This window comes from Neurospora crassa, linkage group II, assembly GCF_000182925.2.
Source record: "Neurospora crassa OR74A linkage group II, whole genome shotgun sequence".
NCBI classification, from domain to species: domain Eukaryota; kingdom Fungi; phylum Ascomycota; class Sordariomycetes; order Sordariales; family Sordariaceae; genus Neurospora; species Neurospora crassa.
In genome coordinates this window covers 761,280-777,631 of record NC_026502.1, presented here as the reverse complement: position 1 = coordinate 777,631, position 16,352 = coordinate 761,280, and the positions used below count along the sequence as shown (strand labels likewise).

Genomic DNA, 16,352 nt, shown 5'->3' with positions numbered 1-16,352 from the left:
GGGATGTATGTAGCCCGTGATAACTCGGAGCATTAGACAAAGTGTGCGCTTGCTCCGCCAACTTGTTGTTCCTCGACGGGGTGTGATGTGTGCTGTGTGATGACTGCTCACAGAAGTGAACACACTATGAAAGGAGAATGGTATAGAAATAAGATCAGGCAGGTGTCGAAATGAAATGAAACGAGAAAAAGAAAGAAAAGAAAAGAAGAAGAGAGCGGGAAGTAGAGTAAAAGTAAGTATGTAAAGTAAGTAAGTGGTTAGCCAAAAAAAAAAAAACCCCCCAAAAAGACCAAAAAAAAAAAAAAAAAAAGAGACAAAAAGAGATGCGGTTTGTGTGGATCGAACACACGACCTTCAGATTTATTGAGTGAAGTGGACTTCAGTCTGACGCTCTCCCAACTGAGCTAAACCCGCTAGTTGTTTGATTTGAAGACATGGGGTGGCGGTGGGTCTTATGAGTGAAGCTGTGTGTTGTTGAGTGTGGCTGGTTGAGTGTGACTTGTCGAGTGTGATGCCAACCAAATAATTCATTGATGTCGCTTGTTGGTGGTGGGACTCGCTTTGTGGTTTGGCGGCAATGGTTTTCGGGAGGGTTTCGCTACGTGAAAGGGTTGATAGAAGACGGAGAGAAAAAAAAAAAAAAGGGGGGGGGGGGGGGGGGGGACCGAAAAAATCAAAGAGGCGTTGAAGAAAAGACAAACAAGAAAGTAAGGTGGTCCCTTTGTGACTGACGCCTCTCTTGCACGACGGCGTTGGCGAGCCAGGCGAGGACTACGTACGCTGAAGCAGTGTTTTTGGCGTGGATTCCGGCGTTCAGTAGCGATTGTGTGTGACGAATTATTCATTGGGTGAGGCGTACTGTAGTGGTGTCAGTGCTTGGTACGGGAAGGGTGACTAATGGTGCTGGTTACTAGCTAGCGAGGTAGCAACAAGTTTGACCATACAGGAGGAGGAGTATATGGACAGGAATCGATCAAAGAAGTTGGCTGTATCTTCTTTTCTGCTTGTCGGTAGCGATGAGCGCGACTGTCGGCCCTTCGTTGATTGAATTTGAGGTTCGACTGTGGTCACATCTGATGGGAATCAGATATAGTCCTCCGGGTCCTCCTCCCTCTCTTCCACAAACTCAAACGCTTTCCACTCCATGTTCTCCCCATCGCCGCACACAAGATGCTCAAACGCCTTGATGACTTCGTCTTCAGGCCTCCAGTCCTCACCGACCTGCCACGTCACTTTTCCTTTGCCATCTCTTCCAACAGCAGGCGCCTCGTATCTCACCCCCCATCGGAACATCACCGTCTCCTCCTCATACGAAGTTGGAGACACGTCATCACTCCCTTCATACTCCTTCGTCCTCTCCTTGGAGGGCCGCCACGTAAGCCACGTGAACAGCTCGGCGTCTCGAAAGGCGAGCATCTTTTGCCGTTGCAGGGACAAGGCAAACGCCAAGAGCAAAGGGTTGATGCGTTCCGCGATGGGGCGCAGACGGAACATGTCGGGGTTGCGGAGGTCGTATATATCCGGTGCGTCGCCCCAGTACTCTTCCTCCTCGTCGGACATCAACTGGTGCGTCTCGTCGTCGTCTTCCAAGCCGGGCGGGTAGTGCTCCTCCCTCGTGATGGCGAACCCTGTCGCGTGGGGATCCTCCCCTCGCGGGCCGGAAAAGTACCAGCTGCCGTCAGGCGCGCACGGGTGGAATTCCACCTTGAGGTGCCGCATGTGTGACCATGACGGACCGTCGCCACCGGAAGGGAAAAGATCGGGGGTGATGAGCGCGCGGACGTCTAGTTCCTCCAGGCGACTTCCCAGGTCCCGCAAGCCAAGAGACACAGGGTCCATGCTTCCAAACTCGTTGGTCGAGGACGATGACGACGACGTGCCAACAAGGTCGGGCATCTGCGCCGCCTGGTCCACCTCGTCCCCATGGGAGCTGGGCCTCCAAAACCAGAGACGGACCTTGATGAGGGAGGACGGCAACAAGGGCATGGCATGACGCACAGCCCGCGCGAACTCGGCGCGGTCATCTCGCCAAGGACCTGCCCAGACGCGGGAAATGATGCGCAGTGCTTTGGATGTGAAGGCAACGGGAAGGCGCTCCCACAGCCAGGGGCAGTCCAGCTCGCGGAGTTGAGGCAGGCGGGTGGTGAGTTCGAGGGGCATGCGTAAGGAGACGGGCCGCATGTTGATTGGGTCAAAGGTGACATCCCGGTCGGGGAGGATGCGCAGTTGAGTGACGCGGTTGAAGAGGGGCAGGCTGTCCGGATTCTGGACGGTGAGGCGGCGAGTGTGGAAGGCGCGGTGCAAACAGTCTAGATGGGGTTCGAAGGACTGGTTGGAAACGCATATGACGGGCCGAAGGCATTCGTCTGGGCGGCAGAGGTTCAGGTCGTCCGAGGACGCTTTGTCTGCCATGTCCTCCAGGGCGTGGAGTGCGTTGAAGAAAGCGTGAATTTGGGCTGAAAAGTGGGCGTTGACGGTCTCGAACTCGGCGGGCGACTCCCTACACGGGAGGGGCGCGCCAGGCTGGTTGAGAAGCAGCGGCATTTCCACCTTGAGTTCGCACGCACCAAAGGCCATCTTGTCGCGTCCGGGCGGTAAGCGCGCATTGCGGGCGCGGACATGTTCGACGAGGGATTCGAGGATGGCGTTTTTGGAGGGCGGCGTGGCTACTTGAATGTATCGGGACGCCATCGTGTAGATTCTCTTGAAGTGGTACCGTTGGGATGGCTGATTAGTCTTGTGTGAGCCCGTAATCCATGTGAAGGGAAGAATCCAGGAAAGAGGTGAGAACAAGGTTTGTTGAAGCGTGCTTCAACTATGAGAGGAGGTGGTGCTTGTGCTCATAATTCAGTTTCTAAAGTCGTGTTATCTGGTGAACCTGAACAACGGTAGAGAGGAGATCAATAAGCTTCCGGATCGGACGCGCTGATTCAAACTGCGGTACTGTCTGGTTAATTGGCAGCGATTGAGGGCTGAGATACAGAGAATGTCATTCGGGTGGTATGCGGGGGGTGTCGTTGTTGTTGTTGTTGTTGTTGTCGTTGTCCCAGGTGCGCGTATCCTTGCAAAGTCGATCACCTTGTCCCTGACTCCCTTTCCTTTATCGATCATCGGTACTCGAGATAACATGCTGACATAACGGAAAAGGTACGCTTTGTCATCTGATCTTCTCGCGAGCCAAGTAGTTTTGTCGCTGGTTCCAACTTCTTCCCAGGCACCTCCTAACGACGAGAGACGGCGGTATTAATTATATGACTCCCTGGTCAATCGTAGAGAGGCTAAGGTCCGGGCTGTAGAGCCTTGGCTGTTTCTTTCCCTTTCTAGTCCGGATGAATAACGGGTATACCATGGATATAGGAGAGACGGACAAAACGATAAACTGCTCCGAAAAGAAAGTAGATGTTTGGGGTGTTCCGAGAGAGAAAACCTCGACATTTGCAAAAGCGAGCAAGTCTTACTCTGGACTTCCTGGATCAAGTATTAGTACTGAATAACTGAAAGGGGGTGGGAGGTGGTGGTAAATATAGCTTCAGGACATTTCATCACATGCTTCACATGTTGGCTGCCTCCGCCGATCTTGGGGTGCCGCGGAGTGTGGTGCCCTTTGCAGCGAGGTGCATGCTTAGCTGCATGAAGATGGTTGACACACTTGCTTCCATGTGATTTCGCAGTTGCAGATGACTTTGGCGCAGTAATGTCCGTTCCAGTTTCCCAAGGGTTGCGAAGTTTCAGTGTTTCCTCCCGAGCGTCCGCTGATGAACATGCTCGGGGGGGTAACCAGTGTATCATGGACGGCAGCACCCCGGTCAGAAGTTGCTCACCTCACTTGAAGTTGGCTAGAGTTGACGAAGAGGTGAGTTGAAAAAGGAATGGTGTGGAGAGATATTCAAGTATTGATATCAGTGTCGCATCCGGGAGCGAGAGTGGGAAGCTCGGGACCGAGATATCATGCTGAACAGGACCAAAGTGTCCGTCTCCCCAGCACTCCAAGATCAAAAAGAATTGTACACAGCTAGGTTTCATCACCCTGCCTTTTGAACTGCTGGACGTGGAGGTGGACATGCACTCATTGGCGAGAAAGAACCAAGGCGGGATATGCCGTAGATGTTCATGAAGCCTGGCATCCAGGTGATTTCAAACTGACTTGAGTAGAGTCCATGGGAAGGGCGATCGATGAGATATCAGATGACAAAAAGTCGGAGATCCATCTGTATCTGACTGATGTTGTTGGGTGGAAGCATGGACATCCAGTTTGGAGCTTGGCGCCCGAAGTGCGGATGGCGTTACACATAAAACCAGGCTTATTACGCGAAAACTTGGCGCCTTAACGCTACTATTTTGTAGGGCATCGAGAACCAACGCCAAGGATGGAGTCGGCGATGGGCTTGAAGAATCTTCTTGGCACGCTAAACCTTCTGGAAGAACAAGCACGTCACCGAGTCGCCAGACCCAGTTTGTCACCGTCTCCACGAGCAAACGTCCAATTGATCAATCAAGTTGCGATAAGATCAGGGGTCGTTTCCAGCTTGCCAAACCAAAAACAGAGCAATCGCAAATCGCAAAACCGATTGATCAAAAAGGGGGCTGGTCGCATCTTTTTCTTCTTCTTTATAAACACATCCGTCTTTCAGTCCGAGTCGCCCGGCGCATTCTTCCAATCGTCATACCATCCCAAATCCTCCGACCCAAAATCCGTCCGTCCATACCAAAACCATGCGCCCGTCCACCGTTATCCTCGCCGCCTTCGGCCTGACAGGGTCCGCCCTCGCCCACGGCGACCACAGCAGCAGATCGCAAAAGCCCATTGTCGGCGAGAACGCCTCATGGATGGTTAAGCACATGGCTGGTATGTTTTCCGCACGCAGTCCATGTCTCACGGCCCGACAGCCACTAACATCGCCCTTGCTTCCTTCCAGAGGAACACCACGTCGAGAACTTCGACGCCGCCTCCTTCTTCGCTCTGCACGACTTCGATGCCGACGGCACTTGGGAAGGACTCGAGATTCTCCGCACATACGGCCTGATGGACGACTCCAACAAGGGCGTTTCCCAGCCCAGGAGAGACGAGATAGTCCGCGACATCCTTGGCTTGATCGACTACGACCGCAACGGCGTCATCACCAAGGACGAGTTCGTGCGCTTCATCGAGGTCGAGGGCAAGACGCTTCCAGATATGGGTACGGGACCGGGACACCACGGCGATGCTGAGTACGAATACGAGATTCATCACTGGGAAAAGTGAGTTTGTCCTGTCCCTGGCCCCCCCGAAACGGGGGCGGCGCAAAAACCCGCCGGCCCTGTGCCAAGACATGATGACGGAGACTAACGATCGCTTGCTGCAGGTACCACGACGACAACACCAAGCTCGAGGACCTTACCCACCCCGAAGACATTGAACATTTCAAGAAGCACGAGGAGATGGAACTCGAAGAGGAGCGGTTAGCCCAGATGGACAAGATCGCCATCATCGAGGAGAACATCCCCGCCAAGTTCCGGAGGAGTGGGTAAGGCGAGCGCTCCTCCCTAGCTGCTCGATCTGCGTACATGATTTGATTTTTTGTTTCTTTTTTTCCCCGGCGCATATGGAGAGGTCCAGGATGGACTGGATATCTAGATACGGATGGATGCTTGTTTGGAAACGGATCTATGTATAAACTGATGAATACCCACCCGCGCGCATTGGCGAAAGGGTTACGACGAAACCAGACCGTCATGTTGGACGACGACTACTACCACTACCATTACTACTTACTACCTGTATCACAACACCTTTTAATGTATACATCAAAGACACAATGCCACACATCTGGCGCAAACGTCTTGACGAGCTCTACATGCTCCACCACCGCCTTTGTCTCTGTTGTTGTCCCATCACTGTCATCCAACTCTTCGTTCCAGCGGGTCATCAGTTCCTGAATCTCCCCCCTTCGCGACTCGATATCTTTCACATGAACATTCTCATGTAAATGCAACCATCCATCCCCCACCCCTTTCCCCACCACCGCCTGCCACGAATCCCTCCAGCTCTTCTCACTCGTAGGCAAAAACCCTCCATTCACATGAACCACATCCAACTCCCTTTTCCGTTCTCTCAATTCCCTTACTCTCCGCCCTGCACTTTCGTTCCCCTCCAAAAACACCACAATCTGTACCCCCTCGGCATCTGCCTCCTGTAGCAGCTCCGCCGTGGTCTTCTTTGTCAGGTCTTCTTCCCCCTGAAACACTTTAACACTCCACTTATTCGCCACCGCGCCCCTCCGCAGCCCCTCCACGCTCCACGGGTTGATCTCCCAGCAGAGCACGCGCATCCCCAGCTTGGCGTACGAAAAGACAAAGTAGCCGATGCCTGCGTATAGATCTAGGGCGTATTTGCCCTTTAGGACGGTCGGTGCTCTTCCTCGATGACTCAGGCTTTGTTGTTGTTGTTGTTGTTGTTGTTGTTGTTGTTGTTGTTGTTGTTGTTGTTGTTGTTGTTGTTGTTGTTGTTGTTGTTGTTGTTGTTGTTGTTGTTGTTGTTGTTGTTGTTGTTGTTGTTGTTGTTGTTGTTGTTGTTGTTGTTGTTGTTGTTGTTGTTGTTGTTGTTGTTGTTGTTGTTGTTGTTGTTGTTGTTGTTGTTGTTGTTGTTGTTGTTGTTGTTGTTGTTGTTGTTGTTGTTGTTGCTGTCGTGGTGCTGCTGCTCCGTTGCTGCTGGTGGGCGCTGCGCCAATGGGAGTTGGAGACCGGTGGAAATCCAACAATCTAGCCTTCTCCTTCACGTTCCCCCGCGAAAACATGGTGTACCGCGGCGCCCAAATCTGCGTGATCCCATTCTGCTTGGTCGACACCCAGAATGCTTGCTCGAAATCTTGTGGCGTTGGTACTAGGGCCACGGTGGGGGATGGTGATAAGGCGGGACCAAAGTCGCCGTGGAGTAACTTGAGGCCGCTGGGAGAGCGCAACAAGTTCTCCTCTTCTTCCTCTTCTCTTGCATCCTTTTCAGCAGCGCCGTCGGCAATATGTAAAGGGATCCCTTCATTAACAGCCAACCTGCTCAAGTCCACCTTTGACGCCCCGTCGCTAGTGATGTTTGACAAGATGCGGGTCCACAAACTGGATTTGACGTTGGAAGAAAGAGAGTCAAGGAGCTGAGGCCAGGGAGTGGTGGTGAAACTACCGCTGGGGAGAAGGACCATGGGTTCGTAGATTACCCACCGCTTGGGCGCTTTGTCGAGGAGGAGGGCTTTGAGTTGGCCTTCATCCTGGATGCTGTCTAGTGTTGAAAGTAGTGTGGGAAGGGAAATGGATTGGGTGTGGTCTTGGAGCCATGAGTTGACAGCGGCCGTGATGGGGTTTTCCTTCTTTTGTTTCGGTGGTTTGGGTCCTCTCGGTTTCCTCTGATGTTCGTCTTTCGACACGGTGGATGGAATTTGTTCTGACATGTTGCTGCACTTGTTGGATGTGCTTGGTGATTGGTCGGGATCTGGTGGACCGGTGACAGTCTTTGAAGGTGAGACGGCGTACAAATAAAATTTCTTGATGGGACCAGGCTAAAAACGTCGAATATCCGGGGTCCGGGAGTCTGGCGAGTTGGGGAACGGCCCGCCGGTGATGCAGGTACAACAGAAGATCGGCGGCGGGGATGTTGGCGTACGGATGAAAAGTCGAACATTCCGCTTTGACCCTAACCCTGTGAGAATAGAGACAGCTTCAAACTCCTGAATGCCAAGAACTTGGTCGAGCTCATGGTAAGGTCGTGGTCATGATTTCACGGCCAGCATCATAATACAGTTGTTGTGAACTTCTTCGTGATGTCCTTAATTCTGGCAATTATCTCTCAGTCGGCTACTCGAAATGGAATGTGGACGCCGTGATATTTCGACATGCCAAATCGCTGAGTGAAGCAACCAGGGCTACCGATACCGTACTAACAAAGTTGTGCGTCTCAAAGCCATATTCCTGATAGTATCGCATCTAGTTCACGACTCGATGGTTAAAGACAAACAATGCCACATCTTTTCCAAGCCAAACAGCGGCCCTTGGTTCACAGCGGAGAAAAAGATATTAAACGCTCATTGCATCAATGATGATGTAGAAGAGTCCCCTCTTGAAAGGTCTCAGCCCTCGGAAGAGCGACATGCGACCGAGCCCAGCGGCGCAACAAAGTGACCTCCGCTGCAATGCATCAATGAATCTTGGAAAAGAAATGCCCTGTGCATATGGTGTTCAAAACAAGGACACGTCCACACCTACCACAGTACTTAAACCCCAGATCCCCATCCCAAATCCAGTGTTTCTTTTTCCTCCTGTCTCTGTCCATTCACATCCACCACATCGACCACATCCACCACCACTGATTTCCCTTCCTTCCAACCACCTGCCCATCCTCTTTTATCCCACCCCATCACTTCCATCTCCATCCCTCATCTATCCCGTGCATTGATTTTTCTTCCTCATGTCCCCACCCAAAGGCAGAGAAGCACAACGAAAAAAAGAGTGAAATGTCACAGTCAGGTGAAACCTGAAGGTTTGTTTCCAAAAATTGTGCCCGGACTTCTTTACCCAGGGAGTTGGCCCTGGGGGGTCTACGAGAAGTGCAAGCAACCTTATGGCTGCCTACTGTGAGAGATTCTTGAGCCTCCCACAGTCGGACTGAACGTTATGAAGAAAAGAAGAGGAGACTGTTTGCAAAATTGAGGGGGACTGGGGGTTATATAGGCAGACGAGGTGGCCTGTGCACGAGAGAAAGTTGTGATGTTTGGGTGGGTTGAGGAGAGAATGACTTGGTTGGAAGTTGTGATGTTGATGGCGAGGAGTGATCCAGTGCGAGAAGGTGGGCGGAATGACGGTTGAACTGAAGCGAGCAGTTCTGGTGTTGATGTCGGAAAGGGCAACAGACGAGGTGATGCAGGGAAAGCGGGAGAGCAGATGATTACGAAACAGGAAGGCAGAGGATGCTTATCAAGGCGACGGTAAGGTTTTGACTTGCGGCGGAAGGCGATGATGTTGAAATGTCCTGGGTCGTCACTGATGGACCGAAAGGTCATTGGGAAGGACAGAATATGCTAACCTTTGGTGCAGGCATTGACGACACATTTAATTGGCGAAGCTTGCAAGGAAGCCCCCAAGCTCAGACGATCAAATGCCAGAACCGAGTCACCGGCGATTCGCACTTTCCTCGACATAGGAAACAAGTACGTTCGAGATCCGAAGTTGGTCGTCTGATGCCTACGGTGATGACATTTCTAACAATGCATATAGGGCAAGTACGAGCAATGACACCAAAATTGAAAGAGATGACAAGCGACAAAAACATCCAGCAATTAGACCGAACCTACTTGGTTCCTTTTGGTCTTCACACATTCCAGACCCCTTGCACAGGCAGGTTACCAAAGTCTTAAAAAGCCTATTCGGCAACAGCCACACCAGATACCTGCCGATCAAGGATGACGTCCCACCACGCCATATTACACCACTCTTTCCAATTTCGAGATTCGGACGATAGATCTGGCAACCACCTGGGCACTGAGATATCCATGGATCCCGGCTGCGCCAGCCTCTTTCTCAATCAAGTGATCCAATCGATCAAAGGCCTGCCGATAGTACGAACCTTCCGACAAGACAGGATCATTGGCCTTGGCGTGGATGAGCGTATGTACCTACTCTACAGCACCGATCACGATAGTGATGACACGCAATTCCGAGCGGGCAAAGTTTAGCGCGGAGGGTAGCCACCATACTGTTCATGGCCGCCTTTTATACATCCCGTTTACTCAAATCATCTACATAGACCGTCAGTTCGATTAGGTTGTTCAAGGTTCTCCCAGGGCGATGAGCGATCAGCTTCTATGCACCCCATCTACTCTAATCATCTACATATTCACCTTGACAAATTCGCGATATCATGTTCGTGATCATGCAGTCCATGTCATTCCATGATGGGCATTTTCAAGTAATATTACGGAGTGAATACTGAGCCACTTTGCAATGTCTTAAGAGTTCCCCGGTAAACCCCTGTTCCTCCGCGAGCGACGGTCCATCCCATCCCTATCATACACAGGGGTCGAACCATCCGTTGAGTGTCGATATCGGTTGGTCAATCTACGAGTCAAAAATTTGCATGTAGGAGGCAACAAAGCAGCCTCAGGTCGCTTTCAATATTATGAACCCACCTCCCGATTCTTGCTTTATGTATTTTGTGCAATCTAACATGCACTTCTTCGCCTTCTTACCACGTCATGACGATATGGTTCTTGAAGGATTTGATGGCGGTTAGCATTATATGTATGAAACCGGTCGGTTGTTTGAGCTTGTTGGGTCGTTGACGTCCTTTGCGCCAAAGGACGTGAGCGCACCGGCTCCCTACCGGCCAACATGTTGGGTCAGTGGAAGGTGCTATGGGGTGTAAGGATTTTGGTGGGCTTTGCAGCAGTATTTAACTAGTGGCCACGGCGAGAAACCGTTAGTTAGCCTGATCAACCAATCCACTCCCTTCTACTCTACCCATAACCGTGAGCAACGCCCAGAAACCGAGTTGCATCAGCCACGAGCGCACGAGCGATGCATTTGCTCACATAAACCAGGTCACTTGACGTATTGGACAGATTTGTGAGGAACTTGGGGGTTTGCTAATATTTGAATAGAAGACCCTCTTTCACTCTTCCATCTACATATATCTGCCTGGCCTCTCGTCTTCACCGATTCGCATCCGCCGAACCCCACCATCACCTGCCCCGTCGTCCATGTGGTAAATCCTTCCTACCTGCCGAAATCACCCTAGTGGCCGCATCAACGATTCTATCCTCACTCCTCCTCCGGAGCCGGCGCCACCATATGTGCCGGAAGTTTTCCGGTCATTGGCGGTCAGCTTCTTTACTGCCTTGTCTACTTCCTCCTCAACGTCTGAGATAGTTCCCGTGAAGGTCCCAAGGTATTCTCCCCATGGCGCCATGAAGGTGGTGGTGCTCTCTCCGTTATTGATGAATGGGTGGTATACTAGAGGAAAAATATGCTCGTCAGTACTGGGGTGCTGTAGTGTACTTTTTGTTGCATTTGGGATGGGGGGTATGTTGATGCGATGCCAAGCCAGGGAGGTAGATTGGGTTGGCTCCTTGGTAGGGGTGGGCCTGGGTAGAAAATAGGTACCGAGAAGGAGGACACTCGACCAGATCTTTTTCTTGTATTTCAAAGATTCCAGAACATCTACTCCATATTAAATCAATATATAGTATGCTTTGGTTATAGAGCGGTAATAGAATATTGAAATGGTGATTCGCAAACGGGGGTTGAGTGTCCCCAACCCTTCTACCCACCATCTACCCCCACGCCCACCAGCTTGCGCGCGCCAAGACCCATCCGCCCCCTGTACCCCCTTGCCCTTCCAACGTTGAAAGCAACTGAACCTTCATTCACATCTTCACACATTCACATCATTTCCACTAGCACACACGCATCAAATCATCACTCCCCATCATTCCGGGAACCAAAAACTCACCTTTCAAGATATCCCCCAACATTCTCTCACACAACCTCACCACCTCTCCCTCCCAAGCCAACCCGGGGTGTTTTTCCACCGTTTTCCACACAATCCTCACCCTCTTCCTGCGCTCTTCCAACTGCTGCTTGGGCGCGCGCACAGCATCCCCGCCGAATCTTCTCTCCATGAACCGGAGATCTTGGTACAAGCTTTCAATCACTCGACAAACGCTTGACAAAAGACCAAGCAGGGCGCCTTGCTGGCGCGCTGTGTCGGTTGCTGTTGGTCTGGATGTCCCTGAGGGAGCGCGGAAGGGGGGCAGGAGGGGAAGAGGGGAGGATGGCGGAGGATTAAGATTTGGGGAGTCGGGGCGGCCTGGGGAAGACATTGTTAGCGACAGGAGGAAGGAAAGTGGCGCAAATATGGTAACAACAGAAGGAGGGTACTGAAAAGTGAGGGTGGTGCTGGAGGATTTGAGATGGCGATTGAAAAGGCTCGGCTCATTAAGAATACCTTTATACCTCTGAAAATGCAACCACCGGCGAATTGATTGCAATAACGATGTTTGACTTCATTAGTCATTGCACCGTGGTGAGAGACTAAGAGTCATTCGTCAAGCCAAACTTCAAGTCTATCGATTACGTTGAGCGGCCAAACTGACATGACTGGTGAGATCAGGTAGGCAAGGAGGAGAAAGGCCGTGACTGTTCTAGCGCAACACAACACAGTCATCTTCGTCGCGCAGTCAGAAATTCTATAGGCAATCGATGGCTCCCATAACCGGATACAAGCGTGCGCGGCGACATCGTCATGACCGGTGTACTCGAAGAACGCACCTTCCCAATGCCACCACGCATCTCGCCCACCTGAATTTGGCTTGGAAATAAAAAAAATAACCCAGGGTTGATACCTAAGATGAACAGGAACAGCCGTGACCAGCCCCAATTCGCACACAGCATAGATCGATAACACCCGAAGCCCAGCTCCCCTTACTCATAAATCCTCCCCATTCATCCAGTCACTCATCCCTCCTCAACTCCCCTAACCCAGCGATCCCCCCCTACGTACTTATTGTACCGCCGTACCACCGTACCCCTTTCAGCCTCAACCCATCCCATCCCTAGGTACCTATCCATCCATCGACAACGAACCATCGGGAACTCTCCACTCCATCACTACCCCCGCCACGAACCACCCACGACAACCCAATCTCGACAGACCAACGTCCATTATCTGTAACTCCTTCCAAAAAAAAAAAAAAAAAAAAAAAAAAAAAAAAAAAAAAAAAAAAAAAAAAAAAAAAAAGGAAAACCATAAACAAGCACACACGACCATACATATCCAGCGGAAGTCCGCTCATTCCATAATTGAAGCAGGTGAGGGCCAGACTAAGAAAAGTAATTGGGGTTAGGGTTGGGTCGGTGGGACGACCAGAGAATGAATGTATGGTGTTGTACAGATGTTTACTGTTTAGTTTTTTATTGCATTTCTCTTTTCTTTAGAGTTTTCTTTAAAAAAAAAGTTTTTCATTTTATTTTGAAAACTCCTTTTTTTCTTTTTTTTTTTTTTTTTTCTTTTTTTTTAGAGTTTGAGAGAGAGAGAGAGAGAGAGAGAGAGAGAGAGATTGGGTTCATTCCGACGGAAATAAGAGGCCTCTGCAACATAGTTCAGTTTCGTAGCACTTCCCTTCCTTAATATCTTTACCTCTCTATATAACATACATGACCAAAGCACGCCTAAACATTGGTATTTTAACATACCCGTCTAACCCGGTACGCCGTCTTTCTCACTCCCCGTTTATCTAGTGGCGATCATGGTTCATCCAAGAATCATTGTGACATACCCAAATGCAAAGGCAGGTCAACCATCACCTCATACTTTACATCTTTACAATGATAAACTGTCTTTTGCAACCTCTCTCTATAAAAATGGAATGTGTAAACCCAAGCCAAAACGATAACTTATCCCAAAAAGAAAACCTCACGCGATACACACGCGTTGAACGTAATAAATGACCTCTTGATTTTTGCTGCCCTCGCTCCTATCCGCAAACGTTCCACCGCTCAAAGACAGCCTAAGCAGAATCCAGCGCCTTCAACTCCTCCTCTACTTGTTCCCTGATCACCTCCCTCACTGCCGTCCAGTCATTGGCCACATCCTGGACGCGCTTCTCCTTCTGGTCCAGACCGACAAACTCCTGCGGTAGCACCTTGGCCTCAAAGTCGAACTCGGGCTGGTCCTGAAGCGCAAGGTTGACGGCGCCAGAGAACTTGGCGGGGTGGGCTGTCGATAGGGAAATGTGGGGGATGTCGGCACCGGCGCGCTTGACCGATCTCCTGGCGGCCTCGACACCGACGGCGGTGTGGGGGTCCAGTACGTAGCCAACCTCCTGGTACAGGCTCTTGATGGTGTCGAGGGTCTCCTGGTCGGTGACACGCTCGCTCTCAAAGTTGCGGCGCGCGCTCTCAAGGACGTCCTTGTAGACGGGGCCGAAGCCGTCCTTCACCTTGAGATCCGTAAGCCAGGAGCTGACCTCCTGACCGGCCTGCTTCTTGTTCCACTCGTCATCCATACCGGCGCTGGAGGCAAACTCGTAGGCGAGATACCACAACAGACGCTCAAAGTTGCTCGATACCAGGACGTCCATGGCGGGGCTCATGGTCTCCTTGACTCCATCCTCGTGCGCCTTGGCGCCGTCTTCGGGAAGACCGCCCTCAGCCTTGGAGCCGCTGACGGGCTTCTTGGTGTAGCAGCCAGTCTTCCAGAAGCGGTCAAGACTGTCGTTCTCATTGGTGGCGATGACGAGCTTGTCGACGGGGAGACCCATGCGGAAAGCGAAGTAGCCGGCGAGGATGTCGCCAAAGTTGCCCGAGGGAACGACGAAGCGCACCTTGTCGCCAATGTTGAAGGACTCGGACTGGCGGGCCAGGGAGAAGTAGGAGTAGAAGTAGTACACGGTCTGGGCAAGGATACGGGCCCAGTTGATGGAGTTGACGGCGCCGAGCTTGTGGGTAGCGTTGATCTCGGGGTCGGCGAAGAGAGACTTGAGGATGTCCTACTAAGGGGTTAGAGAATGTGATGAAGGGCGTGGTGAGGCGGACTTACCTGGCAATGGTCGAAGTTGCCGGTGATGGCGAGGTTGTGAACGTTGGCATCGAGCACAGTGGTCATCTGAAGCTCCTGGATGGGGCTTACACGGCCCTTGGGGTGAAGCATGAAAACGGAGACATCCTTCTTGCCGCGCAAACCGTAGATGGCGGCGGAGCCAGTGTCACCGCTCGTCGCGCCAACAACAGTCAGGTGGTACCTGTCTCTTCCCTCCTTGCCCTGGTTCTTGCGCACGAGGAAGTACTCGAAGAGATTGCCGAGGAACTGAAGGGCGACATCCTTGAAGGCAAAAGTCGGGCCGTGGAAGAGCTCGAGAAGATGTATGCTGTCCTGGAGGTGGACAAGGGGAGTAACCTCGGGGGTGCGGAAGGTAGCGTAGGAGCGGTTGATGATGTCTTTAAGGTCTTCGGCGGGGATCTCTGAGGGGGAAACGAAGAGAGAGATGATGTTGTAGGCGAGGTCGGTATAGGATAGGTCCTTCCAGCTCTGCCATACGGACTCGGGCACGACAGGCACCTCTTGGGGGATGTAGAGACCGCCGTCGGCGGCGAGACCCTTGAGGACGACGTATTCGAAAGAGTGCTAAGGTCAAGTCAGCAGCTGGCGACCACAGGTGAGGCGATCCAGAGGGAGAAACATACACCGCCGTCCTCACCGCGGGTGCTCAGATAGCGTTGGCAAGGGGTGTGAGTCTGGTCCTGGGACTCAGTGCCGTTGGTCGCGACGCCGTTGGACATGGTGGGCAATTTGCTGGCGGTGTTGGGAGGGTGGTTTTCGCAGTCGGACCTCGCTCGGGTTCTAATTGCTGGGTTTGGGTTTGGTGTTTGGGAACTAGTTTGTCGAGGAAATGGAGGAATGGGGGGAAGTGGAAGCTGAAATTGTTGACAGCGGCCCCAGTTTCAGAGTCTTTTGAGTGGCAGTCTCGTCGATCGGGCTGGGCAGTCAAGAAATGAATGACTCCCGCCGAGCATCGGCCGCCGGGCCCGCCCTTTAAGGCGTGGCGGATGGCAATATGGCAGCAATTGGCGGGCAATTGCCTGTCAGCCCATTGTAAACACCTACATAGGTAGCAAATGCGTGGGCAAGCAAGCACGGACTGGAGGCGGGGCCGCTGAAAATTTTGCCCCGCATCCGTATCGGTTCCTTGGCTCATCCTCCCTAAAAAGCCATCCCATCCCGGCCGTCATGAGACGAATTTGCAACTGCCCGCCGCCCCTGAGCCCCCTGTTGAGCCCAATTAAGTTCTTATCCTCAGCCGCTAGGTAGGTCGGCGTCACGGCGGGGCGGGGCAGCCGAATGAGAGACAGCATCATGCCGAACATGAACATGGACCATGCAAAATGCATCTAGTGTCCGTAGATGGGAGTTTGAATTAGTGTAGGTATCAAAGGGCGCTTGCCTACTTACTGAGATAAAGAAAGAAGACTAGTGATGATTCCAACGTCCGAAAATCCCAACGTTACCTAGCTCCATGATTGAAAGATTTAAGACGGGAATGACGCAGCAATTGGACATCATCACCACCTAGTTCCACCAAAGACGGCCATGTTTGCGGCGCGTGATGTCCGCCTCGTCTGCATGGGTACCAATTGGGAGGCTCGGTTGGCGGATGGATATCTTGTTTGGGCTTGGTGAGGAGCCAGGCATCCCGGACGCGTTTAAAATGATCAGCACCAGGCTTCATTTCCATGTCCCGCTGGTGTCCCGGCGGAAATGTGAATGTGACGTGTGCGGCTGGTCTGCATATGCCGCCGCATGTTGTTGAGTTTGAAGTTGGGTTGGGCCGATCATG

At 51.9% G+C, this 16,352-nt stretch overlaps 5 protein-coding genes and 1 non-coding gene across 6 annotated transcripts; 1 reads left to right on the top strand and 5 right to left on the bottom strand.

Annotated features, from left to right (window-relative positions):
- Nucleotides 1-324: 324 nt before the first annotated feature.
- NCU15257 lies at nucleotides 325-414 on the bottom strand. The gene has a single exon. It is a non-coding gene; the product is annotated as a tRNA-Phe (tRNA).
- Nucleotides 415-809: 395 nt separating this feature from the next.
- On the bottom strand, nucleotides 810-3,617 carry NCU03422 (hypothetical protein). Its single transcript, XM_950667.3, has 2 exons — nucleotides 3,537-3,617; nucleotides 810-3,459 (listed from the first exon to the last, which is right to left on the bottom strand). Exon 2 carries the CDS (start codon nucleotides 2,689-2,691, stop codon nucleotides 1,084-1,086), a length of 1,608 nt encoding a protein of 535 aa, XP_955760.1. The 5' UTR covers nucleotides 2,692-3,459; nucleotides 3,537-3,617; the 3' UTR covers nucleotides 810-1,083.
- An 822-nt stretch (nucleotides 3,618-4,439) lies between these two features.
- On the top strand, nucleotides 4,440-5,922 carry NCU03423 (secretory pathway protein Ssp120). Its single transcript, XM_950668.2, has 3 exons — nucleotides 4,440-4,846; nucleotides 4,917-5,238; nucleotides 5,343-5,922. Exons 1-3 carry the CDS (start codon nucleotides 4,714-4,716, stop codon nucleotides 5,506-5,508), a joined length of 621 nt encoding a protein of 206 aa, XP_955761.1. The 5' UTR covers nucleotides 4,440-4,713; the 3' UTR covers nucleotides 5,509-5,922.
- Nucleotides 5,745-7,604, bottom strand: NCU10483 (hypothetical protein; the record flags this gene model as incomplete). The annotated part of the gene is made up of 1 exon (XM_001728332.2): nucleotides 5,745-7,604. The coding sequence occupies exon 1, from the start codon at nucleotides 7,416-7,418 to the stop codon at nucleotides 5,745-5,747; it is 1,674 nt and encodes a 557-aa protein (XP_001728384.2). The 5' UTR covers nucleotides 7,419-7,604.
- A 3,143-nt stretch (nucleotides 7,605-10,747) lies between these two features.
- On the bottom strand, nucleotides 10,748-11,840 carry NCU03424 (hypothetical protein; the record flags this gene model as incomplete). Its single annotated transcript, XM_951617.1, has 3 exons — nucleotides 10,748-10,971; nucleotides 11,289-11,378; nucleotides 11,471-11,840. 3 exons carry the CDS (start codon nucleotides 11,838-11,840, stop codon nucleotides 10,748-10,750), a joined length of 684 nt encoding a protein of 227 aa, XP_956710.1.
- Nucleotides 11,841-13,066: 1,226 nt separating this feature from the next.
- On the bottom strand, nucleotides 13,067-15,871 carry NCU03425 (threonine synthase). Its single transcript, XM_951618.2, has 3 exons — nucleotides 15,202-15,871; nucleotides 14,558-15,142; nucleotides 13,067-14,507 (listed from the first exon to the last, which is right to left on the bottom strand). The coding sequence occupies exons 1-3, from the start codon at nucleotides 15,295-15,297 to the stop codon at nucleotides 13,527-13,529; spliced, it is 1,662 nt and encodes a 553-aa protein (XP_956711.1). The 5' UTR covers nucleotides 15,298-15,871; the 3' UTR covers nucleotides 13,067-13,526.
- Nucleotides 15,872-16,352: the final 481 nt, after the last annotated feature.

Bases quoted from the DNA above. Each gene is read 5' to 3' on its own strand.
- NCU03422 (XM_950667.3), bottom strand. From the start codon at position 2,691: ATGGCGTCCCGATACATTCAAGTAGCCACGCCGCCCTCCAAAAACGCC.
- NCU03423 (XM_950668.2), top strand. From the start codon at position 4,714: ATGCGCCCGTCCACCGTTATCCTCGCCGCCTTCGGCCTGACAGGGTCC. The intron at 4,847-4,916 runs GTATGTTTTCCG...GCTTCCTTCCAG, and splicing joins GATGGTTAAGCACATGGCTG to AGGAACACCACGTCGAGAAC. The intron at 5,239-5,342 runs GTGAGTTTGTCC...CGCTTGCTGCAG, and splicing joins GAGATTCATCACTGGGAAAA to GTACCACGACGACAACACCA.
- NCU03425 (XM_951618.2), bottom strand. From the start codon at position 15,297: ATGTCCAACGGCGTCGCGACCAACGGCACTGAGTCCCAGGACCAGACT. The intron at 15,143-15,201 runs GTATGTTTCTCC...ACTTGACCTTAG, and splicing joins CCCGCGGTGAGGACGGCGGT to CACTCTTTCGAATACGTCGT. The intron at 14,508-14,557 runs GTAAGTCCGCCT...ACCCCTTAGTAG, and splicing joins GCAACTTCGACCATTGCCAG to GACATCCTCAAGTCTCTCTT.